At 46.1% G+C, this 26,006-nt stretch overlaps 9 protein-coding genes across 12 annotated transcripts; 3 read left to right on the plus strand and 6 right to left on the minus strand.

Annotated features, from left to right (window-relative positions):
• Positions 1–492: 492 nt before the first annotated feature.
• Positions 493–878, minus strand: LOC108099614. The gene is made up of 2 exons (XM_017203237.2): positions 710–878; positions 493–632 (listed from the first exon to the last, which is right to left on the minus strand). The coding sequence occupies exons 1-2, from the start codon at positions 855–857 to the stop codon at positions 616–618; spliced, it is 165 nt and encodes a 54-aa protein (XP_017058726.1). The 5' UTR covers positions 858–878; the 3' UTR covers positions 493–615.
• A 158-nt stretch (positions 879–1,036) lies between these two features.
• On the minus strand, positions 1,037–4,429 carry LOC108099613. 2 transcript variants are annotated; one of them, XR_001771938.1, is made up of 3 exons: positions 2,958–4,429; positions 2,775–2,849; positions 1,037–1,136 (listed from the first exon to the last, which is right to left on the minus strand). XR_001771938.1 is itself a non-coding variant. In XM_017203236.1 (2 exons), the coding sequence occupies exon 1, from the start codon at positions 4,055–4,057 to the stop codon at positions 2,969–2,971; it is 1,089 nt and encodes a 362-aa protein (XP_017058725.1). In that variant the 5' UTR covers positions 4,058–4,429; the 3' UTR covers positions 2,736–2,849; positions 2,958–2,968. The 2 variants fall into 2 exon arrangements, 1 of the variants encoding a protein (XP_017058725.1); XM_017203236.1 differs by lacking the exon at positions 1,037–1,136 and having other exon boundaries at positions 2,736–2,849.
• Positions 4,430–4,575: 146 nt separating this feature from the next.
• On the minus strand, positions 4,576–5,222 carry LOC108099519 (thyroid transcription factor 1-associated protein 26). Its single transcript, XM_017203085.2, is given in 3 exon segments — positions 4,576–5,020; positions 5,084–5,188; positions 5,190–5,222. Coding segments are annotated over 3 exon segments (366 nt in total). The 5' UTR covers positions 5,208–5,222; the 3' UTR covers positions 4,576–4,777.
• A 57-nt stretch (positions 5,223–5,279) lies between these two features.
• Positions 5,280–5,938, plus strand: LOC108099518 (28S ribosomal protein S18c, mitochondrial). Of its 2 annotated transcripts, none has more exons than XM_017203083.2 (2): positions 5,280–5,401; positions 5,457–5,938. In XM_017203083.2, exons 1-2 carry the CDS (start codon positions 5,308–5,310, stop codon positions 5,843–5,845), a joined length of 483 nt encoding a protein of 160 aa, XP_017058572.1. In that variant the 5' UTR covers positions 5,280–5,307; the 3' UTR covers positions 5,846–5,938. The 2 variants fall into 2 exon arrangements, with proteins under 2 accessions (XP_017058572.1, XP_017058573.1); XM_017203084.2 differs by having other exon boundaries at positions 5,315–5,401; positions 5,463–5,938.
• LOC108099517 lies at positions 5,840–6,611 on the minus strand. Its single transcript, XM_017203082.1, has one exon. The coding sequence runs from the start codon at positions 6,517–6,519 to the stop codon at positions 5,935–5,937; it is 585 nt and encodes a 194-aa protein (XP_017058571.1). The 5' UTR covers positions 6,520–6,611; the 3' UTR covers positions 5,840–5,934.
• A 270-nt stretch (positions 6,612–6,881) lies between these two features.
• LOC108099516 (RING finger protein 37) lies at positions 6,882–9,494 on the minus strand. The gene is made up of 2 exons (XM_017203081.1): positions 8,474–9,494; positions 6,882–8,038 (listed from the first exon to the last, which is right to left on the minus strand). The coding sequence occupies exons 1-2, from the start codon at positions 9,176–9,178 to the stop codon at positions 7,277–7,279; spliced, it is 1,467 nt and encodes a 488-aa protein (XP_017058570.1). The 5' UTR covers positions 9,179–9,494; the 3' UTR covers positions 6,882–7,276.
• Positions 9,495–10,815: 1,321 nt separating this feature from the next.
• LOC108099654 (sphingomyelin phosphodiesterase) lies at positions 10,816–13,388 on the plus strand. The gene is made up of 4 exons (XM_017203287.1): positions 10,816–11,861; positions 12,113–12,833; positions 12,911–13,060; positions 13,118–13,388. Exons 1-4 carry the CDS (start codon positions 10,825–10,827, stop codon positions 13,286–13,288), a joined length of 2,079 nt encoding a protein of 692 aa, XP_017058776.1. The 5' UTR covers positions 10,816–10,824; the 3' UTR covers positions 13,289–13,388.
• A 711-nt stretch (positions 13,389–14,099) lies between these two features.
• On the plus strand, positions 14,100–17,177 carry LOC108099604 (sphingomyelin phosphodiesterase). Its single transcript, XM_017203223.1, has 4 exons — positions 14,100–14,226; positions 14,403–15,294; positions 15,972–16,839; positions 16,903–17,177. The coding sequence occupies exons 1-4, from the start codon at positions 14,100–14,102 to the stop codon at positions 17,014–17,016; spliced, it is 2,001 nt and encodes a 666-aa protein (XP_017058712.1). The 3' UTR covers positions 17,017–17,177.
• Positions 17,156–25,501, minus strand: LOC108099605 (corticotropin-releasing factor-binding protein). 2 transcript variants are annotated; one of them, XM_017203224.2, is made up of 8 exons: positions 25,384–25,501; positions 25,115–25,299; positions 20,373–20,448; positions 18,229–18,530; positions 18,072–18,178; positions 17,899–18,017; positions 17,671–17,834; positions 17,156–17,615 (listed from the first exon to the last, which is right to left on the minus strand). In XM_017203224.2, the coding sequence occupies exons 2-8, from the start codon at positions 25,163–25,165 to the stop codon at positions 17,373–17,375; spliced, it is 1,062 nt and encodes a 353-aa protein (XP_017058713.1). In that variant the 5' UTR covers positions 25,166–25,299; positions 25,384–25,501; the 3' UTR covers positions 17,156–17,372. The 2 variants fall into 2 exon arrangements, with proteins under 2 accessions (XP_017058713.1, XP_017058714.1); XM_017203225.2 differs by having other exon boundaries at positions 18,075–18,178; positions 25,115–25,501.
• Positions 25,502–26,006: the final 505 nt, after the last annotated feature.

A 26,006-nucleotide genomic window follows, 5' to 3' on the forward strand; every position in this document is an offset into this window, starting at 1 on the left:
CCCGGGCATCGTCGCCATTTGTAATTAAGCCTAAACCGTTAATATTTTAGCCAGATAAGAGCAACTGCATCCCCGTCTCCACACCAGAATGCCCATAAATTCACAACCAAAAGTTGGTCCTTGCGAACAGGATGAGATCCAAATTGTTGGGAAACATTTTACGGGTCGGGTGTTAATTTCCTTCCAGATTTTTTCTTATCTCGGACGAGTGAAAGTGGGAAATTCTCCGGCGGCCTTTTCGACCATTTGTTTTTCTTGCCTGTATTGGCAAGAATTTAATTAGCATACCGAATCGTTAACAAGATTGGAAATCCAGTGAGTTATGCTAAAGTTTCGCATTTAAATATCAGGTTGAGAAGGGTTGATCCTTTGGAGTAAAATAACTTTGTAGACGAGTTGACTTAAAATTAAAACAAAAGAAATCACAATCTAAATTTGCAATGTACACCTCTTTGAATTCCATCTTTTTTTCTGTTACGCAGAAAGCAGACATTTAACAACTAAATTCTTGAACTTTATTTCAATAAATAAGAGTATTGCATCTAGAGGCCATATAATGGCTATTCTAATAAGTTTAATTTAAGCTATACAACTAAAGCAAAATAAAATCCACTTTTAACCGATATGGATGTCTGCAAATAGAAAGAAACAAAAAATACTTTTTAGTTACAGCAAAATTATCTCTATAGAGCACCAATTCTATACTTACTATTATGATGAATGTTGATGTTGATCTTTGGTACGTGAATCTTTGGAAGCCTAAAGCCACCTTTTCTTTTGGGAGCCGCATGAGCATATTCCGAGCAGAAGAACAGCAGCACAATAACAAAAATCCAGCAGAGCTTGAAGTATTTCATCTTGATAATGGTATGATCCGTAGGTAACGTTGTTGAGCTGAGAGTTTAATTGATACTGAGGCTTAAGCGAGACGACTCTTCAATAAATAGAATAATTTTGACTTGGTAGAAACAGGCCCGGCGATCATGACATCAGTGGGGTTCTTATCGCCGCGGATTTTACCACCGGTGCTCGTCGATGAATCGAAAAGTGAACCCCCGGTAAAACAACGGAAAACCCAAAACCGGCGTTGCCAAGATCATTCATAGGTTCATATTTACTTCGAGCCATCTGTATTACTGCATGGAATCAACACAAATACAATTAAATAGGAACTAATCAATGGAAACAATGTACAAAAATTAGCTCTTGTTATGTTGGCAGTTTATAATATATACATGTTTACTTTGAGGTCTTTTGTTAAAGCAGGCAAACTGAAGACATATATCACAGTATTTTTGTAGGTGTTGTTTGTAACTGGGAGCTGTTACCCATTTTATAGTTACCTGAAAGTGAATAACTTACAGGCTTATTAATGCATTTTGAACTCACATAAAAAGGGCGTTTATTTTTCAATAAAATGGAAATATAAGTACGGAAATGCCTTAACCCATTGTCACCCCAAACACAGCGTTACTACTCGAATATAAACATGCATAAATTGCATTATAAGCGACCCAAACAAAACATTACGACTCAGATCCCCTTGAAGCGGCTATAACTATTCATTATCGACACATAAACGACCCTTTGAGCACTCATAACTTCAATTTTTATTAAATAAACAGAACAAAGCAGTGGCCGGAAAAATGTCACACACTATACAGCGAAGAAGGGGATGTGCCACATCCTCCTGACCCACTAAATTGGATCTGCGAATCGCCAGAGAACCCTTTCCCTTCGCATCCCTTCCTCATCCGGCGTAATTCAATATTTGACTAGATGAGATTTATGGCCACAGGGTGTAGAGACTTCCTGCGAGGCATCCTTCGCTGTATTTGTGCAAAGTATAATTTTTGATTTAGTGCGATTTGTGTCAACGGGTTGCGCAGCCCAATAGTTTCGCAATACTCGCATAAGTGAAAGTTTTGCCGGTTTTTGTTTGCCTTGCCAGCGGATATGAGACCGCATGCTGATTGTCAATCTGGAGTGAAGGGTGGAACCCCTCTCCAAGTCGGAAACGGATGTTCTGCCGGCGGAACTCGCATAAAACTTTACTATTATGCCGAATATTTTGGCGAAAATTGAATCGCGTGGCTGCCAGCAAATTGCTTTGCTGCGAAGTCGCGAGGGAATCGGAGGATCTGCGAGGGTGGCTCTGGCAGGTACAGGATTCGGAATTCAGGATGCTAAGGATGATAAGGCCGAAAGGCAATTTGCCGCCGAATTTGCATAGCCAGTCGCGAAAAAAAGGGTTGATTCGCACGGCCGGAAGAGCGCGACAAGCGAATTTATTACAGGTTGCATTAGATTTAATTAGCGAGAGGAGCGTGCTCGGAAAAGTTAATGTGGAAAAGCCCAAGGGAGCATCAAAGCGCCTTACTTTTTTACCAAGATTTCAATGACTCCATAATCATCTCTTTTTATTTCTTCAGCGGATGTGGACATAAAATATAACAATATGCAAGTCTTCGCAAAGATATATGGTTGAATAGAGTTCATAACCACTTTGGATTAAAACCACATGTTTTACCAAAGAATCGAAAACGGTTTCCGAAACTCTATAAAAAACTCACAGATTTGTTTGTAGCTTGATTTTAAGATAAATCGTTGTAATCCATTAAGTGTAACCAGTGTTACTGTATGAAATGCTGTAAGCAAAATTAAAAGTTTTCACTGTTTAAAATAAACCATATTGAGGTTGGTGGAAGTGGAAATTGGAAGAGTCCTGTATAGATGTCCTGTATAAATGTCTACTCATTAAAAACTCTAAATACCTCTGAATAAGAGATGTACTATACATCTTCGTTGAAAAGCGACGAAAGTTGTTGTTATTTTTTAACTAGGAGTTCCTGAAAATAAAGTTTGTTAATGGAACAAGTTTGACACAAATGTCAAACAGCATCGCTGTGCAAGTATGTACTATATGTTATGTACTTATTTTTTTGATAACAACTTACTTGATTTCGAATCAGTTGTTTCCAAGCCAAGGAGGCGTAGCTCTAACCCAACAATCTTCAACACTCAAGGAGCCCCGCGGACATTGCCGCGGATCGGTTGAACCATACCTAAAGTTATGTTGCTGATCCCAATGGTTCCATGGGCTATTGCAGATGTTCCAAGGGTTTTCGAAGCTGTTCCATGAATTAATGTAGTTCCATGGACCGTCATTTCCTACTACTGTTCGTTGACGATCAGGAACAACTGCCGGATTTGGCCACCTTGTCTCTGTGGATTGCGATATACTTGTTGTGCCCTCTTTGGCGTTCAGTAAAGATTTTCTCTTGTTCAAGGGTTCCCTCATACTAAGTTTTAAACGTCCGAAGCGAAAGGAGATAATCCCATCTAGGTCGACCAGTTTTTTGTGGGACTCATTGTCAACAGTGAGGACAAGATGCAGAAGGTCACCGTGGGTCAACCTGTTCATGACCCTCCACTCTGAAGTGGACACCGGGTTCTGGGCCTCTATAATATCTAGAACTTTCTTACTGCTTGTAGACAGGCTGTCGGGAAAATAGCCTTGGACCACGTTTTTCCGGGGCAGTTCCTCTTCCCCCATAAGCCTTAGTTTTAGACCTGCTTTGGTCCGAACATGAGAGAAATTACGTTTGAGCCACTCTGCAGTTAATAAGTTGCTACAAATTACTAATAGCCAACCCTTTCGCGCGGCACATCCCTCAAACTGAGGCTTCAGGTTACCTGATTGCTCAACTGTAACGTCAATTATGGCCTCCTTGATCGAGGACATTTGATTGGATGTTAGGGGAGTCCCAGCAGACTCCGAGGAAATGCCTAATCTAACAGGTTTTACTACGCTATTGGTCTGATTAACTAACTCATTGATTTTATATGGAGCGGGCAGAAGACCCTTAACAACGGGAATGGCTTGCACCATTTTTAAAGCCTTCTCTCTGGTTAGGCCCCCTAGAAGGGCCTTTTTAAGCAGCTTTTTCTGTTTCGTTTTCAACCTGACAAAGCCAGGACCTGAATCCCCTTTAGGATTCTGCAGTTGTGATGCTTTAAGAGCAGCATCGGACTCTGTAACTATTGAACTATTCATTTGATTCCCACGAGTGCACGGGAAAGGAGGTCGCCCACGACAGAGCCCGAGATGTCGCAGGAAGTCTGAATTGAAACTGCGGTTCGACAGGTGCGCAGAGTTCGCCTGCTTATAACCGAGCTCCCCCTCGGCCACGCATCCTTCGACGCAGGAGGTTCCGTCTTGGATTGGGGTGATCTTGCGGAGTTGTCTTCTCCTCGCCCGACTACCATTCGCCAGCGTCCTTCGGCAGAGACATGACCTTGCCGAAGCACCTGTTTCCAGCCGCCCTCACGAGGAGAGTGTAGTCGCACTTCTGGGTGTACAGACAGTTGCGGCACGTCCACCTAGAATGCATCTTCCAGACGGTCCGCGTTGGTCCCCCTGTCCATCACCCAGCTGACGGCCATACTTTCTTGTATCGTAAATACAATGCATAGAATTAAGACTACGACTATTACTTCGGATTACTAATTAGGGCCTTTAAACAACAATTTCCAAATGAGTATAAATCAACAAAACTTGTTTACAAATAAAAATGGTTTTGGAAAACAATTTATTTAAATTAAAAATAAAGTAAACCTAATCTTAAAATAATCACTTCCCAATATCATATAATTTTCCACCATTATTTAAGATGGACTAGAGGTGCTCTGAACCTAATGTCTTTAATAGGAATATTAGCCCTACTGAAAATATGGGAGAGTGTTCCTTGTGTTCTTAATAGGTCCTGAGACTCACTTATCGACGCTTCATTTCCTCGATTTGCTTCAGGAGCAATTGCATCCGGTCCTTCATTAAAGGCTGCCCACGTTGGGTTCTCTTGCTGATGGCTTTGGTCCTTTCCAAACGTTGTTTTTTGTAGGCTTTTACCCGGGCATCCCGTTCCGCCCGAACCTTCTCTCTTTCCGCCGCAACCTGTGCAGCTTTCTCCTGGCGTTTCATGTTCCTGATCTCAGGCTTGTTTGGTTTATTTGGCTTATCCTAAAAGATATTGGGGTAAACATGTGTGGTATACCTTTTCCATATAATTGATTTTTCGCTTACCCCTTTTGTCTTTTGTTTGTTTTTGTTTTTGAAGTAGGGCTTCTGAGGGTGGGCTCCCTTACCAGGACCTTTTTGTGCTTTTCCATTGGGTTTTCCTTGAGTTTTTTTGCGATCTAGGTTTCATTTCAGAGTTTTAATAAATGTTAAGCAGAAGTATGACCGTTGTGGAATGGTATTAATCAAATCCAAAGTTGGAAGCTATCGATATATCGATACGACAACACATGTTGCCGGCGGTCATTATTCAACACTGTCCTTTGTTGTTTTCTGAAAAAAAGTTAAACATGTTAAAACTGGGTAAATTTATAGCGCGAAATGGTAAGTTAAAAGAGTAACTATTGACATGGAATCTAAGTTAAATCATGTCTTTCAGCCACAGTGGTTAGCTTAGTGGGAAGACAGCAGCTGGGCGCTACCAGCCGTTTCTATTCTGCTTCCCCAGAATCTGTCGACTCGGATTTGCCCATCGACATAACGAATCCTTATGAAAAGGACCCTCAAAGGTGTATCCTGTGCAAGCACAGCATCGAACCGCATTATAAAAACGTGAAGCTGCTTTCCCAATTCCAATCGCCTTATACGGGTCGCATTTACGGACGGCACATCACCGGATTATGCAAGCGTCGGCAAGAGCAAGTGGAACAGGCCATCCTGCGGGCACAACAATGTCTCTTGATGCCAGGATACCACAAGGACCTCGACTTCCTGCAGGACCCCAAGCTCTTCGATCCCGAACGCCCAGTACGCCCGCACAAGTACTAGTTTGTCCTTAAGTTTAATTTGCCGCTTTGTTGCAAGGGAAATACAGTTTCTCAATGTTAAATTATATGAAAAATTACGTTTATGTAAACTTAATCCTCCTCTAGATAGCGCAGCATCGCGAGGGGAATGCCAAGCTGAGCAAGAAGGTCCCTTTTCGAGAGTCCTGGCTCTACCATTGTCAGTATATCATGCACAGAAGCTATAAACGCACGGCGCCAAACTTCAATATCGCCTTCAAGTTCTATGATTTGGCGGTTTTTTGGACATTCCTCAGGCTGGTTTGCCTGTGGATGATTTTCCTGCTCTGAGTTGTTTCCATCTTCTGCCTTTTTACAGTTCTGGTTATCCGTATTTTTTTTGTCCGGTTTCTTTGGTTCATTTTTAGATGTATTCGTTACATTTTTCTGCTCCTCCTCCTTAAATTCCTGCGCCACAGCAAACTCCAGTTTCTTTTTCGACAAGGAATCCGTCCTGTTTTTGGATAAACCTATTCTGCGGCCGCTCAGGGATAGAGCTAGGGTTTTTGGAGTCTCCAGGTTCCTATTTTTTGGTGTTCTTTCAGCGGATTCCTCGTTCTTGAGCCTCATTAAAGGTGTGGATTGACAGCCACGTTTTCCCAAGCCCAATCGGGGTTTCCGTCCGGATTGTGGAGTTATATTCGCCTCCTTGGACATTTAAAATACAGAAAAAGCCAAAAAATATCTGAGGATTTTAAATTGTTTACAAAAGTAAGTGCGAAATAAGTCAGCTGTTTTCTTGTAACAATATCGATAACTAAACAGCAAAAATTGAGTTTCCAAAATGTTCCGACAGGTGGCGCCGTAGGGTATAGTAAATATAGGAAAAAGTAGATAATAATTTATGTAAATAAAAATGAATATTGTAAATTATTTTATTGAGGTGAATTGCAGTTTTACAAATATTTTAATTAAGTTAAAAATTGAGAAAATTTGTTTAAAAATAACGAACTTAAATTTCCCTCCTAATTCAGTTATTAACCTGCAGCAACGCCTCTGTCCATTGATCACACAATCGGTTAAGTTTTATTGTACTTTATTCTAGGTATAATTGGTATGAATATATAAACTCGCGCTGAACGATCCTGTCTTTTGGGGACTGTATATAAAGTGTCTACAAAAACTATGCGCGCACTCTCTATTGCTAATCGGTAATCCGTAATCTGCTCTATGACTAAACGTGACCTGATACTGATACATACTGCCGAATCGGGAAAGACTCGCGCGTGTACACATTTGGCTTCCTTTGCGATTCTGCGACCAGACCGACTCTGATATGACTATAAACTAACGTAGACGAGGCCTAGGGGCTAAAGCGATTGACTGGCTTACGAACTGAACAAAGTGGGGGAGAACCTAACTTATTGCAGCGGTCGACTCAATGCAGATCGACCGGGAAAAGTACGGGAAGCTCTTAAGGATCCAGCTTGTGGTACCGCTCCACGTCGGCGCCCCGGAAGAAGACCTTGCAGACGCACTGCTGGTCGCGCGAGAGGAGCACCAGGCACTCTCGGCAAACCAGATGGCGGCAGGTGCGGATCTCGTATCCGAACTGCGCGCTCCGGCAGTTTATGCAGCTGGCAGGAGGAACATTGGACGATCCCGTCGAGCCAGCGCCGGAGTTCGGTGCCAACTGGCTGAAGCGCGTGACCTTTTGCAGCGCCTGCTGGATGGCCTGGTCGATGGAGGTCGTGGCCGAGGTCACGGTGGCACAGGCGCTCCCATGGTGGCTGTGCCTCGCTCTCTTGGCTGCCGGCGGCGAGTGCGGCGATCCGCCAAAGGATGCTGCCGACGAGGAGGATGTGGCCGTGGCGGTGGCCCTGCTCTTCCGCTGCTGCTGCTTGTAGGCGTTGCTTAGTGCTGAATAGGTGCCTGCAGCCGGACTGATCTGGCCCGGCTGACAGGTGCTGCTGGCGAACTGCGAGGCGTGGCGACGACGCAGGCGGGAAGATCCTAGGGAACGCGGCACCGCCTTAAAGTGTTCTGAGTTCTCCATAAGGAACTTTTCGATGCGCGCCTTCAAAGCCAAGTTTAGGATGGCCTTGCGCTGCGCATTGTACTCGAGTCCTGTGAAAGGATCCGACGGCTGACGACCCCATTTGGCCTCCTCTTCGGCGTGCTTGTCTATGGTCGACTGGTCCACCACTTTTCCAGACGGCAGTACGGTGGGAAAGATCTGAAACGGAGAGGTTAAACATTAGAGGAGTAACAGAGGTGGGGAGGTTAACTTTATACATGTGAGATAAAGTTATTTAATAGCATATCTAATTACTTGGTTGAATAACTAACGATTTCGCTAGCTGCCTGGTTGGATACTGATAATATTTTTTAACGTTTGGGGGAGTGATTCAAATAGATTAAATAAATTTCGGTTAAACTCTTAGTTTGTTTTATAACATGATAAAGTGGTATGGTTTAGTCGCAGTCAATTCACTGGTACATTGTTTAGGCACGAATGAGTTGACCTTCAGTATTGCTCTTGCGGAAGTGGAATCGACAAAATGGCTGACGCTGATTCATGGTTATGTATGCAGTCATAGAAGTCGAAATGTGCATTTAAGCAAAAACAATTTCAGCAAGCCTGCCTGACAGTATGAAATGGATTCCTTACCATTAGCTCCCAAGTGATGGAATCTAGGAACTCCTCGGGAATGGAGAGTGAGGACTGCTCCCTGAGCTCGGGAACATGTCTGGGAGGCGACCTCTGACCCGTGGGCGTCTGGGCGGCATCCCTCTGCCCGTAGGGATCGCTTATCTCGCTCCAGATGCTCTTGACCAGCTCCCGATCGGCTTTGTCCAGCGAACGAGCGGGCAGTCCCCACATCTGCACCTTCCGCAATACCGGAGGACACCGTTCAGTGGCTCTAATGACCACTTTCACGCTATTTGTGTTGGCCAGGATCTTGTGCGCGGACTTGAAGAAGAACACCTTCTCGCTCTGCTCCGAGTTGGAGGCGCTCCTCGAGTTGTAGTCGCTCTGGTAGCAAAACGTCACCGAATCCACGCCGCGTCCCAGGTCTCTTACAAAGGCCACTCGCTCCCAAATTCCATCGTGTCGTCCGTGGAGTTCAAAGGCAGTGGACCGAAGGGCTCCGCAGGACGGCCACAACTTGATGACCTTCATGTCCACCGCCTTGGGAAAGTCGAAGACGATCTCCACGGGTGGTTTGCACACGGCGAAGCACATAAATCCCCTCTCCAGTTGCTCGACATCATCTGCGATTAGATTGGCTACCGTGTAGCCATCCTCGCAAACAGCATCGCTCTCCACCGAGGGCTTCAGCTTCGGGTTGAGGAAGTTGATTAGGCTGCTCATCCTGCTGGCCTTTCAATAAGTATCACGGCTTTATCGGGTTTTCTGCTGCGCGCCCCACCTGCTCTTTATTCGCACAGAAAATGGCGTCACTTCTCGGGGTCTTTTGTTGTTGCCTCTGGCCGTGCTCTCTGCTAATCCTGTGCTCGGAGTCCTTTCGCTTGCCCTGCGTCGGTGCTTCCTGTTCTCGACCCGATCCCGAACACTCACAGGCAGTCCTGGGTTTCGGCTGGCATCTCACAACGCTACGAAAGGTGAAAATTATCGCCCTGCCTTCAATATTTATAAATCACTCGTTTGGGGGGTCAGTGTGACCGTGCGGAGGAGGAGGCAGTGGGACCAGGCAGGTAGGCTGTGCGTAACGGGTACCAGACGAGTACTGCATCATGGTCACACTTGATTCTTAAAGCGGAAAAATATTTAAATTCGAATCTCAGATTCTGGCAATTTAATTGGTAGGTAATTTAAAAAAGTTAGCAATTTAAAAATTTTACAAAGAGCAGAAAAAAAAGGTAAAATTGCGCTTTAGCGGCTTTTGCTAAAAATGGTCTAGGAATTTTTTTTTTTTTTTTAATGGATACCTTGGGGCCTAAACATTAATAAAAAAGTGGCGGAAAGCTTAAATTTTAATTATTAATGTGTTAAAATTGCAATTATTACTGCCGCGAGGCAACCCGTTTTAGAACATTGCCATGTTTTTCTAGCGAAAAGCTTTACCGTTGAGAATGTGTTGTGGATGAAGAGTGCTGCAATTGTGTGAAAATTTAAAAACAAAAGAAATTTAACAATTTTACCATGTCAGGCACTGCCAATTTTACTACTGAGCGCTGTAAAGGTTGCGAAATGACTCAGAGTGATTTTATAGTACTGAGTGAATACCCAGAAAAGCTATGGCCAGTTGCTTTTTTGCTATTTTTACAAATAAATACTTAGAAATCAAGCTTTCCGCCACTTTTTTATTAATGTTTAGGCCCCAAGGTATCCATTAAAAAAAAAAAAAAAATTCCTAGACCATTTTTAGCAAAAGCCGCTAAAGCGCAATTTTACCAAAAAAAAATTAAAAAGATTGAATTGTATCGAAAATCGTTAAGAACCGATCACAAGGTGATCACCTCTCTTAAAAATGTTTTTTTGTCATAATTGTTAAAAGATTAATAAAAGAACTTATTTAAATTTATAGATTATCAGTGGGGAATGCCAGCTTCTAATCTTGCATACTTTTTTTTTTTTCGCAAAAGTAGTAAGTGATAAGATTTGTTAGTTTTTACTAAAGACTTGTTTAGTATTAATGTCCTGATTTTGGATTGAATGAAGAATAACGTAAAAAGTGCTGTTTAGTAAAAGTTTATAAGGTCATTAGTTATCCTATTATATAGCTAATATAGCCAATTAGCGGTGAGTTGCCGAAATAGCCACTTTTACGATGTATTATTAGGAAATCAGCAATCTGCCCCACCGGAGGCAGATTATGGCCACTTCATGAGCCGAATATATACAAATAAAAAGCTCTCCAATTCCAGATTAGGCTAATCTCCTCCGAATGCCTTTTCCTGCCCCTTTCAATGGGTTGGCCAGCTGGTCGAGGGAGATAAACTGAGGCTATAAGTGGCCCCACCGACGGCAGTTATGCTCCAGTTGCTCTGCGAACCATGAGGGGAATCGGAATCCTAGTGGCGGTCGCTCTGGCCTACGGGCTTCTGGCGGTTTCCGCCGTAAACCTGCCCGGAGTGCCTGTGGACTTTGATCTGGACGACCACATCCTGTCAGCTATTGCGGACGACATATCCGAGCGCCTGGCCAAGGAGTACGTTACCTTCTTGAAGACCGGAGTGGAGACGCCCGAGTTCCTGAAGCTCACCAACCAGCTGGCCAAGTCGCACAGTGCGAAGGACATTTTCACCCGGAACATGCCCGATCTGGAGCCGCGGGACAGCTTCTTTGTGTGCGTGGCCTGTCGGTCGGTGATGCGGGTCTTCATCCGCACCATTCGCGACGAGGAGGGCGAGCTTCACGGCGAGGGTAGCACCCTCCTCATGAAAGACTTCGCCATGGACGTGTGTCGCAGACTGAACCTGCAGACCGACGAGGTTTGCGAGGGCCTCATCGACGGCAACGTGGCCACCGTGGATTACATCCTGCGGAACTCGGAGATCGATTCCCAGAGCTTCTGCTCCTTGTTCATGGAGTACAGCTTCTGCAACGCGGGCTCCAATGCGGACTACAACTGGACTCTGCCCGTGGATAACACGGGAGCAGCATTGACCGGACCCAAGTCCGATACCCCTCGCTTCAGCGACGACGACATCAGGATCTGCCAGTTCAGCGACATTCACCACGATCCCTTGTACACTCCGGGAAGTCGGGCCACCTGTGCCGAGCCCATGTGCTGCCAGAGGGGCAAGGACGAGGTGGAGGGCACAAGCGACGCCGCCGGCTACTGGGGCGACTACAGGGACTGCGATCTTCCCTGGCACGCCTTCGAGTCCGCTTTGGATCACGCGGTGGCGAACACGAAGTGCGACTACGTTTACCAGACTGGAGACATCGTCGATCACATGGTGTGGGGTACCTCCGTGGCGAAGAACACCGAGGTGCTCACCAAAGTCAGCAACCGCCTCAACGCGGCCTTCGGCGATGTTCCCGTCTATCCCTGCATCGGAAACCACGAGCCTCATCCTCTAAACCTGTAAGTAAAAATAGCTTTGCACTTGGGTTATCTTATAAAGTGGAGTAGTTCCATTTTTGGGTAATCTACGTTTTATTTGAATATATTTCTGAATGACAATCGTGAAAATTAACTCTTTATCTGAGATTAGGATTAAAAGAGCTGCATTAAATCCTTATCTTATAATTTAGATTTCCTCACCTTATAATTTATAATGTTTTTCGATTCCTTTACCGCACCTGCTAATCTCTCACGTGATTTTCGCATTCCAGGTTCAGTCCCGAAGGCGTTCCGGATGAGGTCAGCACCAAGTGGCTGTACGAGCACCTGTACAACGACTGGTCCAAGTGGCTGCCGGAGGAGACGAAGGAGACGATCCTCAAGGGAGGCTACTACACGGTGGTGCCCAAGAAGGGATTCCGCATCATCGCCCTGAACAGCAACGACTGCTACACGGACAACTTCTGGCTGTACCACAGTGGCACGGACAAGATCCCGCAGCTGCAGTGGTTCCACGACACCCTCCTGGAGGCGGAGAAGGCCGGCGAGTACGTCCACGTGCTGACCCACATCCCCTCGGGCGACGGAACCTGCTGGTCGGTGTGGGCCCGCGAGTTCAACCGCTGCATCACCCGCTTCAGCGCCACCATCAGTGGCATCTTCACGGGGCACTCGCACAAGGACGAGCTGTTCGTCTACTACTCGGAGGACGAGGGACACGCCACTGCGGTTGCCTGGAACGGAGGTGCTGTGACCACCTACTCGAACAAGAACCCCAACTACCGTCAGTACGCCGTGAATCCCGAGACCTACACCGTGACCAACCACTTCACCTGGATCTACAACCTGACGGACGCCAACCTGAAGCCGGACGAGCAGCCCGAGTGGTTCCTGGAGTACGAGTTCATCAAGGAGTTCACCGAGGACACGAGTCCTGCTGGCATTGACAAGCTACTGGATGAGTTCGCCGAGAATCCCACGCTGATGAGGAAGGTGAGCTAAGATCCCATTCCCTTTCATATATTTTTATACATATTTTTAAAGCTAATAATCTCTTAATTCTCCTTCAGTACTGGCGCTACCGAGTGACCTCTGCGGATCCCCAAGTCAACGGCGGATGCGATCGCACCTGCCTGGCAGGATCTCTTTGCCGTGCTGCCGTGACCATCAACTCCCAGCGAGGACGTTGCGAGGAGCTGCGGGAGAAGCTGTTTGCCGCTGTGAGTTTACTCCCATAAATCCATAAGATCAAACCTGACGTATAATTTTCTCTTCAGCTGGACAACGAGGATAACACCTCGCCTGGAGTCAGCGAACCCACAACGCCTGGAGGAATCGAACTCACCACTCCGGGTGACGACAACGGAGGCGGAGGATCCTCCTCCTTGGGACTGCTCAGCATCAGCTCCTTGCTGGCCGTGGTCCTGGCCATCCGCCTTAGCTGCTAGTTACGCTCATTGTACCCCTAAGTTATATAAAGCGGATGGATTCCATTCCGAACTGACCACTCTGAAGTGGCAATAGAAGTACGCGCTTATCCCTATCGAAGCTAATCTCTTTGATTTTTTTGGGGGGACTTTGTTTTCTGCCGATTGCCTTATCGGCTAATGGCGATTAGCGCAAATTAGCCATTTGGTGCGAGCTGGTCATAAACAAACGGTTGGCTACAGGTTTATGGCCAAGGCATGGTGTAAGCACGTGCAGAAGAGTTTTGTTTTGGGACTGATTTACGACGGATCGGTCAAGTGGAGAACGTGATCCCGGATCGCACGATCATGCCATTGACTCACCTTTAATTACACTAAAGAAAAAAATATATGTAAAATGTATGCTATCGTGTATAAAAAACTACAAATTATGTACTCCGTATTATGTTCCCAAAAATGGTTAAGGGATTTACCGATTCCAGAAATAAATTCAGTTTTTTATTTAATCATTGCAGATTTAATAATGATTGTTCAATTCTTATTCAAAGTTTGATAGAGTTCATGGTTAAACTAAAGTCCTTAAGATATTGTGGAAAAAATATTGTTTATTGGACACTGTTTAGAATCCGCTGTTGTTATAGGGATCATAGCTACAGCTACTCCTTGCCGATTAGCAGGTAAGAAATCTGTCCCCGTACTGCAATTAGTATGGGCTGATGACCGGTGGCATTTTATTTGGCCAATATCACCGCATCTGATAAGCGGATAAGCCGATAGCGGTTATATGGGGCTATAAGTAGGGGCTCGGTTCCATCCTGGACTCAGTTTCGCCATGAAGTTGATCTGGAGCACAACTCTTCTGGGGATCGCCATCCTGCTCGTCGGGTGCGGGGCCTTCAGCCTGCCCAATGCCCCCGATAATCTCACCAAGGAACAACGTGCCACAGCTATCGTCTCAGGTGGGTGAAAGTGTTAAGAGATTAATATTGATTCACTGTGAACTTAAAAATATATGAATGGGTTGGATCACGCAGTGAGATAGTCACCGAGTCTCAATTGGAAGTGTACAAGAGATTACCTTCGGCTGACAGCTTCGAGTACATTCATTTCTGACATCCGTGATTGCCTTTTGCAGCCAGCATGGCGGAGGAGATAAGCCGCGAGTACCTGAAGTACCACCGGACTGGCATCGAGACTGAGCGCCTGAAGCAACTGGGCCAGGACATGCGGAACAGCCACAGCAAGAAGGCCATCTTCACGGAGTCCATGGCCGAGCTGGCGTCCACCGATCAGTTCTTCGTGTGCACCCTGTGCAGGTCAACCATAAATGTGTTTGCCCGAACTTTCACCGAGGGAGAACTGAGTGGTCCGCAGAGGGACGAGGAGGCCAAGAAGCTGCTGCTGGGTCTCTGCGACTACTTTGCCATTAGCACCCAGGAGGTGTGCACCGGATTGTTCGACCTCAACTGGCCCATCTTCGACTTCATCCTGAACGAAACCGTGGCCAGCTCGCAGTCCTTCTGCAGCATGCTGCCCATTGCCATCTGCCAGGTGAAGCAGGACGAGTACAACCTCACCCTGACCATCCAGGGGGACCTGCCCACGGAGTCCAACTCGAAACTGCCCGCCAAGAGCTCCGAGGACATCCTGATTCTGCAGCTCACCGATATCCACTACGACCCGGGATACGTCGTTGGCAGCAATGCAGACTGCGATGAGCCCATGTGCTGCCGGAATCCCTTAGACGCGGGATCCGATTCCTCGGCGGCGGCTGGTTACTGGTCGGACTACCGCGACTGCGACGCCCCCATCCACCTCATCCTGAGCGCCCTCAATCACATCAAGGAGAACCACAAGATCGAGTGGATCTACCACACGGGGGATGTTCCGCCGCACAACGTCTGGTCCACCACCAGGCAGGGAAACATGGACATGCTGACCGAAATCGACGGACTGCTGGCAGAGTACTTCCCGAACACGCCCATCTACCCCTGCCTCGGAAACCACGAACCCCATCCGGCGAATGTGTGAGTACCCGTAATTTGCAGTCACTCAATATTATTAAGCTAATGACCCAGAAGGAGAGAGTTCAAAGAAACGTGTTTGAAATTGCGCTGAATTGGGGCAGAAAGTAGTTTTTGGGTAATTCGTAGTTATTTTGCTTTAAGGAGAACGTCTGTTTGTTTCTGACCCACTAACAAAAAATATAAAGGTCATATAAAATAACCCCTCTGTATTGAGTCCTTTTTACCGAATTGTTAGTGACATTCCGAACCCCATAAAATGTTTAAAGTTTGAGTGCTTCTGGATTTCCCAGCGAGATTAAGTTTACCATGCATTTTAAAATAGCCAAATATAGATCTCGTAAAATACCGTTTGGGAACTTCTGTATTTTCCGCCCCGATAAAGTTTATTGTAACATTTTCCCACAATAGCTCCCCCACAGCAAAGCAATAAAACGTGATATGGTCCCCAGCAGTAAATATTTACCACCACTTTGACTGAAGGTACCACCTTCAGTGCTACTACTAACTATTTTAATCTTCTTAACTTTATGGTGATCGGCTTTTAAACGATTGGTGGGCACTAATGATTTAATTGCTTTTAAGTAGACTATCAATGCATTTATTTATTAGGGAAGTCTATCACTCAGTAACTCATATGAGCTTTCTTTCTTTTCTGTAAATTTCCCTAATTGTTTTAGTTTCGGCAATGATGAGGTGCCAGCCGACCTGAAGAGTGACTGGCTCTACAAGCACGTGTGGAGTCTGTGGTCCAAGTGGTTGCCAGCGGAGGCGGAGACCACCGTCCTGCGGGGAGGATACTACACTGTTTCGCCGAGCCAAGGACACAGGATTGTGGCGCTGAACAGCATGGACTGCTACCTGTACAACTGGTGGTTGTTCTACAACGCCACCTTGATCCAGGAGCAACTGCAGTGGTTCCACGACACTTTGTTGTCCGCCGAGGAGGCGGGTGAATCGGTTCACATCCTGACTCACATCCCCGCTGGCGACGGCGACTGCTGGAGCAGTTGGGCCAAGGAGTACAACAGGGTGTTGACCCGCTTCAACGGCATCATAACCGGAGTGTTCAGCGGTCACACCCACAAGGACGAGATGAATCTGCACTACTCCGAGGAGGGTCATGCCACGGTGGTCAACTGGAACGGCGGCAGCCTGACCCCCTACTCGAACACGAACCCCAACTACCGGCTGTACGAGCTGAGTCCCGAGAACTGGCAGGTCCTGGAGCACCACACCTACAAGTTCAACCTGACGGAGGCGAACCTGAAGCCCGATGAGCAGCCAAAGTGGGAGCTGGAGTACCAGTTCACCAAGGAGTTCACCGAGGACACCAGTCCCGCGGGAATCGATCGCTTGCTGGTGGAAATGGCTGAGAAGCCGGCCTTGCTGAGGAAGTTCTGGAGGAATAAGTTCACCAACTCCGATCCCAAGTTGGCGGAGGGATGCGATGACACCTGCCTGAGTAAGACAATCTGCAGGCTCGCCACCAGTAATTACCAGGAGCGCACTCGCTGCAAGGAACTGCAGGCCATTCTGGCTGAAAGTGTAAGTTATTATTAAAATATCCTACTAAACTTACCTTTAATCAGCTATATTCAATTTTTCCAGCTGGAAAATGAGGAAATTACCGATGATAACGATGGAGGAGGAGCTTCCGGGCTCACTGCCATCAGTTTGGCCTCCCTTTTGGCGATTCTAACTGCATCTAAACTTATTCTATAAGACTTATCAATACCCCCAGTCTATAATATAGCCACATTATAAATGGCGATAATCGCACCCGTAAAACGGGTCATAAAACAACTAAGGAAAGACCCGAACCCCTGGAGATAAATATAAACGAAACAATAAACACACTCGATTCTTGTAGTCAACACTCAGAATGTTCGATATACATGTATATATATATTACCTAAGATGCCTCTCGGGTAGCGAATACTTTGCGAATTAGCTGGATAAGTTAAGAGTAAGTTAAGCACTACAATGGAGTCCGGGGAGGAGTCGTCCGCTGCTCTGGATTCTCGTTTCGTTATTTTTTTTACAAACATATACACTTTGGACAGAGGTCCGCTCGCCGCTTAGAGCGCACAGATGAGCGTGGCGATGTCGAGGTCCTGGTCCTCGGCCTTCCGCAGGACGATGGCCGCCTGGTTCTGGAACCGGCCCGAGGACACCAGCCTCACGGTGCTCACCCCGCAGAAGATCGCCTGCTCGGGACCCAGTTCGCTGGAGGATCCGCAGACGGCACTGGCGTGCTCCATTCCGATGGAATCGAGTCCAGAGGAGCCTCCGATCTCCAATCGGTCGCTGGGCATTTGGCACTGCATAGGGAATGAAATTTAATTGGAAGAAAAAATAGGTAAGGTTTGTACCCACATCGTAGTTGACTTTCGACTGGGCCCTCACGCTCTTGCCGCCAATCCGCAAGCTGGCCAAGGAGACCACGGCCGGAAAGAGCGCCGAGATGGTACAGTTGCGAGCCTGGCCAAAGTTGGTCATCTTGTACATGGCAGCCGTGTCCTGGACCAAAACATTGCAGGCTAAAAAAGAGCAGTTAATATCCCTTTTAATATCTCCTATATTTATTAGAGGATTAATACTCACGTTGCGAGATCTTGTGGAATCGCACGTTGGCCACAAAGGAGCCGCGAGCAGGAATGCGGTACTGGAGCAGGGCGGCATTCTGGCTGGAGCGGAAGAACTTCTTGTTGCTCACTCGGGGCCTGAAGGGTTAAAGGATTAGCAATAAAGGGGACATCGATTTAATCTCCACCCACCACTGCCTGTAGTTGTTGCAGAACTCGTAAACACGCTCCTCCAGCGGGCGATGGTGATCTTTTATGCCCGGAAAGTACTCGCCATTCAGCTCCCAGCCATCAACAAACTATGCGGAATACACTTGAGCATAATTTAGCGACCCACTGGAGCACTTACCGCCATTAGGGCTCCGGTCTCGCAGTTCGCGTCGTAGTGTTTCATTGTAATCTCCACAATCGTGTCTGGCTCCCCAATCACATAAAGCCCACAGACCTCGGGCTGCAGTTCCTGGACATCTGCTCCTGTTCCAGTTCCTGCTCCTGTTCCTTCGCCCACTCCCACTCCCACTCCAACTCCCACTCCTGCGGCGGCTGCCGCTTCCAATTCGAGCAGAGCTGCCTCCCGATTGAGTGCCGAACTGAGGGGGTTGAGCTTCTTGAAGATGTAGTCACCTGCCTCGGAGGCCACATGCATGCAATCTGGGGAAGGACGAAAGGCACGAGGGTGGGACTTAATGGCTTTGCACTGGGGGAAAAGGTGTCAAGTGAAGTTCTCGAAGGCTAAACAATCCCTTAACCCCTTTTGCTGATGAAAACATTCTTGCTGCGAGGAAGGGTATACAAACTTGTGGAACAAAAGCTACAGAGCAAGGAGTATTGTAGCATAGATAAATTTCTCCGTATGTAGCAAATGCACTCGATGCCCTGGAGCACTAACTGCGGCCCCAATCCGAATCCACAACCGAATCCGAAACCAATTTGTCTTGGCAAATTTCCACGCGCTGCAGGAGAAGTGGAGGGATTAGGGAAGCCAATTGAAATCCCCCTGATTGTTTCCAACTTGGCTCCTGGGCAACAATTAATTTATCATGCGCATCCACTTAATGCCGGCCATCGTTGGCTGATTTATGGCCAGCATTATTAGCCGGTCACCCACTCGTCGGCCATGTGGGTGATTTTTATGACCTCTCGCTCTCGGGCATCTCCCAACCAGGCCGAAAAACAATTAAACTACTGTTTGGCTTAGTTTTTGTCCCGTTCTTGACATGCATGTCACATACTCGGAGTGTACTCGTGTGGGCTTCGTGGGATGTACGTGGATCCCTTGTGGGGGAATTGGGTCCTTTAAAGGATGGGGAAAGCCGCCACCGGGGACCAACTCCTGTCACTTGGCGCCAATTTGTTTATGGCACTCGCTAATTGCTTTCAAGTGGCGGCTTTTTTGGCCTTTTAACATTTCTATTTATTGCGGCAGACAATTAAAACGGCTCTATTCATAATTGATTAGGCATTATGGTTTAATAATCATAATCGGAGTGGCTTGTTGGTAATGAGTACTCATAAAGAATTCAGCATTTTACTTTGGCTTTCAAAGCATACATTTGATAGAATGACGCAAAAAGTGAAATTTAAATTTAGTATTCCTTGAGAAATTTAATTACTTTAAACCTTCTTTTGATCAGAGTGTTTGGTTGTCTTTTTAAAGAGATTTAGGAGCTAGCCATTTCATGGAACTGTCTCTTTTTCTATAACTGCAATTTATCGATGCGACCTGAGCTCCTTTTGTTTAATCCCTGGATTTTCCATTTGTCCTTCGAAGTGCTATTTCTATTTCCATTTCTATTTCTGGGAGTGACGTCATTAAGCTGACCCACTCCCCGAACCCCCGCTCGCTTTCCCCTCAGTAAAAGTTGTCCTGACTATAAATAAAAGCAATTATAAATCGGCATAGCCACAGATTTGTTGATGTTTCACCTGATGCAACTTTCCAGTTTCTGTGACCTGACATGCGGTTGCTTTGACGACTTTCCCCCGGGAGAAGGAAAGTGGGAGGGGATTCCGGGTGGTTGGGTGGCTGAGGGATTAAGTCAATTGAAGTTGGCACGAGTGGCCGGCTATCCATGAAATTTATTAAGTATGCTTTCGTTGGAATCACAATATTCCTGCTCCTTGGCCATCGAGTGACCACAAGTTTGTAGTCTTTCCTTTCCATTCGGGCAGTTTGGGTCAGTTTAACAGTCAAGAGGGGACACACGAAACGTGTAGTGCACTTTGATTTGAATTTTAATGGGCAATAAATTCGTGTTGCTTGGTTGTATGGTACAAATTGCGCATACGCCCCGGGTTCCATGGCTCAGACGAGATATTACAAGAAGCGCTCACAACCTATGCAGAAATCAATTTGAGGGACAGGTAAACAAGGTTTAGAAAGCGCTTTAAACTTGTCGCTACCGCCATCGCCAAAGTGCATTTTCCATTCTCCGCCGAGGGCACTTCACTGAAAAGTTTCCCCGCTCGCTGCACATGAGAACCTTAACTTACCTGAGACCGTGTGCACATTGTGGGGCACCGCGGGGTTGGGGAAGAGCTCAAAGGACCGCTTCACACTGGGCCAGGCCTGAAACATAAGTTACAGCGAAAGTAAGATGGTGCACTCTTAAAAATATTTGGTTAACGTCATTATTTCCCTTCCCTTAAAGATATTTTTCAGATTTTGTTACCAAATGTAGCTCTGTTTTCCAAAGAACCAATGTACTTTTTACCAACTGTTAGTAGAGCTATTTTAAATGAAACTTTCTAACGTGAGGTTCTGAGGAAAAGTCCCCTTGGGCCAACGGCAAATCATCCTGCTCCACAAATGCGTACAAAGACAGACATCCAGAGCTGACGAGGGGAAAGCCAAGATGAGCCCGGTCCTGGCCGAAGGATCAGCGGGGAGTCCTCTGCGCAAATGTCCGCCGACTTCTCTAGTTGTATCCAAAGAAAGAAATCGTCGCGGGGGGCAGCTAATGCGGCACTTAGGGTTCGGCCCACAATGCAACTGCAGAGGATTGCCAGAGGGACAAGAGGTCATCCGCGACGGAGGACAATAGCCGGTTTTAATTAAACTACCACACACGATTCTCCAATAAACAAGAATCGAGCAGATGACGCCCAGGACGTGCTCGGCTAAGGAGGAATACAAATCGTGGGAGGTCAGGGAATTTTAAGCATGACAAATCGGGGCAAGCTTAAAACTTTTTATGAAGAAAGCCAAGCCAACTCAACCTTCGACCCAATTTTTGCGCTTTGCCTTTTGCTTTTTTATGATTGATTAGCGGCAACTTTTTTCAGATTTTGCTGTTAATTGAAATAGCGCCCATCCCGCGGGGAAATTGATAAATGGTGACGCATTGGCCGCGGGCTGAAATAATTGAGTTAAGCCAAAAAGTTTTGGCTCTCGTTATTCGGCTTTCGGGACATTTGTTTGCGCAACACTCGAGCTTTGGCTTTAACGAGTCGTCGGCGTTATGGAACTGTCAATTAGTGGCGGTTTATGGCAGAGCAACTTTAATCCCAGTCCCCGGTCTCCAAAGATACCCTTAAAAAATAAACGCCTGCCACCCTGACGTCACAAATCTTCAGTTGAACTTCGGGGATTCGAGAGAGTCTGGATGGATAAACTGTCAACAGGCAGTAAATAAATAATAAACATGATCCCTTTGAACACACTTGGCGCTGCCTCATTTGCATAATCACAATACTGGCATCGGATTTTGTATTTTGCGGGGTGAAAATCAAGCTGGACGCCTTTTGTCAAACGAAGCGAATCGCTCGATGCGCCAGCTGCTCCATCAAAAGGTTCCATTGGGACCTGGATTGCTATCCGAAAGTTGCCACGGAGATCCGAGGAGTCGGGCCATTGAAAGTGGCTAAAAGTTTGTGGGCGATGGGGGCATCAGAAATAGAAAAGTCCGTGGACATTGTGGCAATCCTTCTTAGAAAACCTTTTTAGTCAGCGGCTATTGCCTTGCCTCCATTGAACTTGCATTTCTGCACTTATTGGCTATTGAATCCTGATTGTGGTAAAGTAAATTAAAGCCAAATAATAAAGTGAATGAGGTTCAATTTTCCACCAGAACGGTTCCTGAATTTGGAATACATTATAACTTCTTGAGTAATTTTGGCTCGCATTCTCAGCCAGATAATTTATAGAATGCTGTCATTTGAAAACCGGAATATTCAATTAGTTGCTTCTGCTTTTTCCTGTTCTATTTTAAAAGGTTCATTCATAAATATTTTGGCTGCTCGGAGGTCGCGTGAATTGATTAATGAGACGGTTGTTTGCGGTTCCTAGCTCCCAGTTCCCATTGTTTGAGATACAGGAATGAGAGAGGGATTTGCCCGCAAGGACGTCGTAGGCGGCAGGATCCTTTGTTCCCGTCACTCCAGAAACCCGCTAATTAGCCAGGGATATGCGAATCAAGTCTCCACATGCCACTGCCGCGAATTAAGTTGCCAGAAATATTTGTGACTTGATTAAAAGTTCGCTGCCAGAAGATGCCGACACCTAAGCGCGTTTTTTGGCGCCGGAAGGAAGCACCTGCCGAAATTCGAATCCTTTTTGGGGGTCAGGTAAATATTGACTTTCGGCATCGCGGCAGGAGTTCCGTTGTTAATCCTCAGCCAACGCAAACAGTTGCAATTGGAGGGGGAATCTTAGGTGGCGGAATGACTAAGTTATAAGACAGCTTCAAAGGAGGCGGCTTTGAGAAGAGGATGCGGAGGAGGACTTGGCATCTTCCTGGGCATGAATAAGTGATGCACTCGCCGTCGTCCAGCGGAGCAACAGGCTGTCCTCCGACCATCAAATATTTAGACGACTTTATGGCCGGAGTAAATTTCACTCAGGGAATCGTCCTGAAAGGATTCGTCTAACTGAGCGATGATGGCTCAAATATGCGCATAATGCCGGATGCTAAAGAAATATTGCCAGCCGAGTCGCAATGAAGTTAAATTGATGGCCAAGGAATGAGTGGAGGACGGAAGTCTTATAAAGAAAAAGTAGTCCCAGGAGAACAGTAACTTCCACCAACAAAAGCGAGTCTAATTTGGCACTCTTCATCTGTTTTTAAATAACAATAATTTAAATTATTATAATCCTATCCGACAATCGCTTGATTTGCTCATCCAACTTTCCGATTAAAAGTTAAGCCAGCCGATTGTCAAAGCTCATAGTCGTCGAGTGAAAATCCGAGGATTAACAGCGAAAGCCGCAAATGAATTCGATTACGCATACGCACTGTTGAACGAGCACGAGGAGTTGGATTGACTTTAATCACTTAATTAATTTAGCGCAACCGCAAATGAACTGTAAAATGCAATTCGGCCAAAAAGTTATTTTGGTCTCGACGTTTTGACGTCATCTACTCGTCGTAGAGCTTGTATCTAAGCTGCAATGCGATTTAAAGATGGAAACATGTGTGTTTCCAGGGCGGAAATTAGTTCTGCCTTAAATGCTCCGGCTTCCTCTGCCCCAAGATTTTTATTGAACATATGCATTCGAGATTTATGCAAGAGCTCTGCCAGAACGGAATTGAATAGACGGCATAAATTTCGCGCGGCTGCTGCTACATGACAAAGGCAATTTATGGAAATTTGAGGGATCCCAGAACCATATTCGGGTGCTTAAGCAGGGTTCTTGCAACGAGCATATGTTATGAGGTTAGCTTGCCCTTTGTTAAAGATTCAATTAGAGCACTCAAAAAGTAATATTGAATTTTTTAAGGAAGCTTCTTTCAGTGTAAGGGAATTGAGGAAAATTAAGCTGTATATCCAGTTCTGATACACCTGAGCACCGCTTTTGTGGCAGCTGCAATTAGAGGTCACCTCTGAAGGTTAAAGCTTATCTCCCATGTTTTCCCCATCCGCAACTCTCGCTCCTCTGCTGCACCCGTCAACATTCATGGTTTAATTGTTGTCGCACTCACATGTTGCGAGGAGTGAAAAACGAAGCTTAACGGCGGGCAAGGCGGGGGAAAACAGGAAAATGCGGACGGAAATGGGACAGCAGGGGTGTGGCTGTCATGTCCTGGTTTAAATGGCTGTAAAGTGGCAAAGCGTCGGTGTCAACATTAAGCGCACATCAAGTGCAGGACTCCCTGGCAATCGAGCAGGAAGTGGATTTGTGGGCGGAAAGATGGAAAGAGGGAGCAGCGAAGGAAGCCCGCCCGGGAAAATCTCGTCCATGTCCGAAGTGAGTGACCACACAAGAAGTGAGTCAGTTGCAGTTCCATTGCAACACCTTCGAAGCCCTCGCCTTCCATTTGGGCTTCGCCTGGCTGCGACTGTTTGGTTTTTGCCACCGCCCACGGCTCAATGGCAGGTGCGAAATTTACATTCATCCTTGGCCACTGAAGTGGATTCCCGGCGTCCTGACTTGGCCCCCAATGCTGCCATTAAGCAAACAGATCGCAGGTCCTGCGTGTGATGGATGGCAGCAACCAGGTATAAAGAAAAAGGGAACCCTAATCGGCCAACACCTTTGAATATTTTCATATCCAAATGGTTTCCTTCTTTGGCAGGCAAACACAACATGTGGTGGTATTTTGATAAATTTAAATTGCCACTTTGCATTTCCTTTCTTATTCGAAGAAAACCAAACTAATGGACATCCTTTCCAATTTCACTTAACCCCTTTCATGAAAAGACGGATTCGATTCGATATTTTGGCGGCTGCTGACTTATCTATCTTGGGAAAAGTCTCAATCATAATTAACTGATTCGTCAGCACGAGTTCTATTTCCGTTTCGGCTGCAACCAAATGTCACGGGGAACTTTTCCCGATTGGGCCATTACCAAATGGAATTAAATATTCATTTGGGCCGGGCGCAAACTTTGACCCGCTGACCCGCTTGGACTTTCATAAATTGATTACTAGCCGAGTCTGCAACGTGAGCCTAATGAAGGTAATCAGTTCTGGCTAAAGCCAAAACTGAAAGGCTGCCAAAACTTTGGCAATAAGGCCGCAGCTAGAATCAATCAATCAGGCTAAAAATCTCGGCCGAAATTAGATCAAGTCGTTAGAAGAACATGGAAACAAAAGTTAGCCCCAACTTGTTCATCAAATTACACGGAATTACACGCGTGACTTTGTCACCTATTGGTGTGCAGAGAAAGAACAAATGACAATACTGGGATGCCAGAGTTTATTGCTAAATGCTCTTCATCAACACTTTTGTAGCTTAATATGACACACTTGTATGAAAAAGTTCTGCGTTACAATCCTTTCAGAGGACACTCACCTGAACGCCCAGCACAATCATGGACAAATAGAGATACACGACCAACTTCATCGCGCCTTTTGATTTTCGAAACCTCGGAGTGAAATAGCCAATCGCTTCGGGGAGATTTAAGTTCAGCTTTCTGAGTCTGAAGCGACTTTTCAATTAACCCTCGAGTTCCGGAGCGCCTGCTTTGATCCTTGGGTCTGACCAGAGATTAGAGCGGGAATCACGCACCCAATAACTTCATTAGAGCGTGGAATTAGCGACGGTGGCACGCAAATTCTTACTGGGCACTCGCTGCGTATACTTGATGCGGGTTTGAAACTGCGCCGGGGAAACCGTTTTTTCAGGGAGAACAAAACCAAGAAACCGTTTCAGGACGAAAACAAGGACGATGCGTCAACGCTGCCGCACGACGACCGAGTGTAGGTCCTTATCAGCGCGGCGTTTCCTTTTATAGCCAGTCGCCTGGTTCAGTTCCTGCTTTTCCAGGCAGTTTTCAGGGGACTTTTCCTTTGATGAGTGACTTGCAATTATTTTTTATTTAGACAGGAACATTTCTTTGCTGCTATTTTCTCTAATTGTAGTTTAATAGTATTTCCTTTATGTTTTCATTGCACTTGTTTGAAAAACTTGCCGCTGTTTGGTTTTTAGCCACATTCAGTTTTTCTGGTGAGTTTCCTTATGGCATTGCCAACACAAACAGCAGGGAAAGCTTTGGGGAAAAGCTCGTTTAAATTGAAAATCGTTTTTATTTATATGAACTTAGACGAAGGCAGTGTTTACATTCTTAAAAAGTGCTTCTGTCTGCTAAATTAAACGGAACTTCGTATGTGCTCTTTTTTATCCAATGGAGATGTAACGACACTTTCAAGCTGGTTCTTAAACTTAAGCCTATTGCATAATGTTA

This window comes from Drosophila ficusphila, unplaced genomic scaffold, assembly GCF_018152265.1.
Source record: "Drosophila ficusphila isolate 14025-0441.05 unplaced genomic scaffold, ASM1815226v1 contig_791, whole genome shotgun sequence".
NCBI classification, from domain to species: Eukaryota; Metazoa; Arthropoda; class Insecta; order Diptera; family Drosophilidae; genus Drosophila; species Drosophila ficusphila.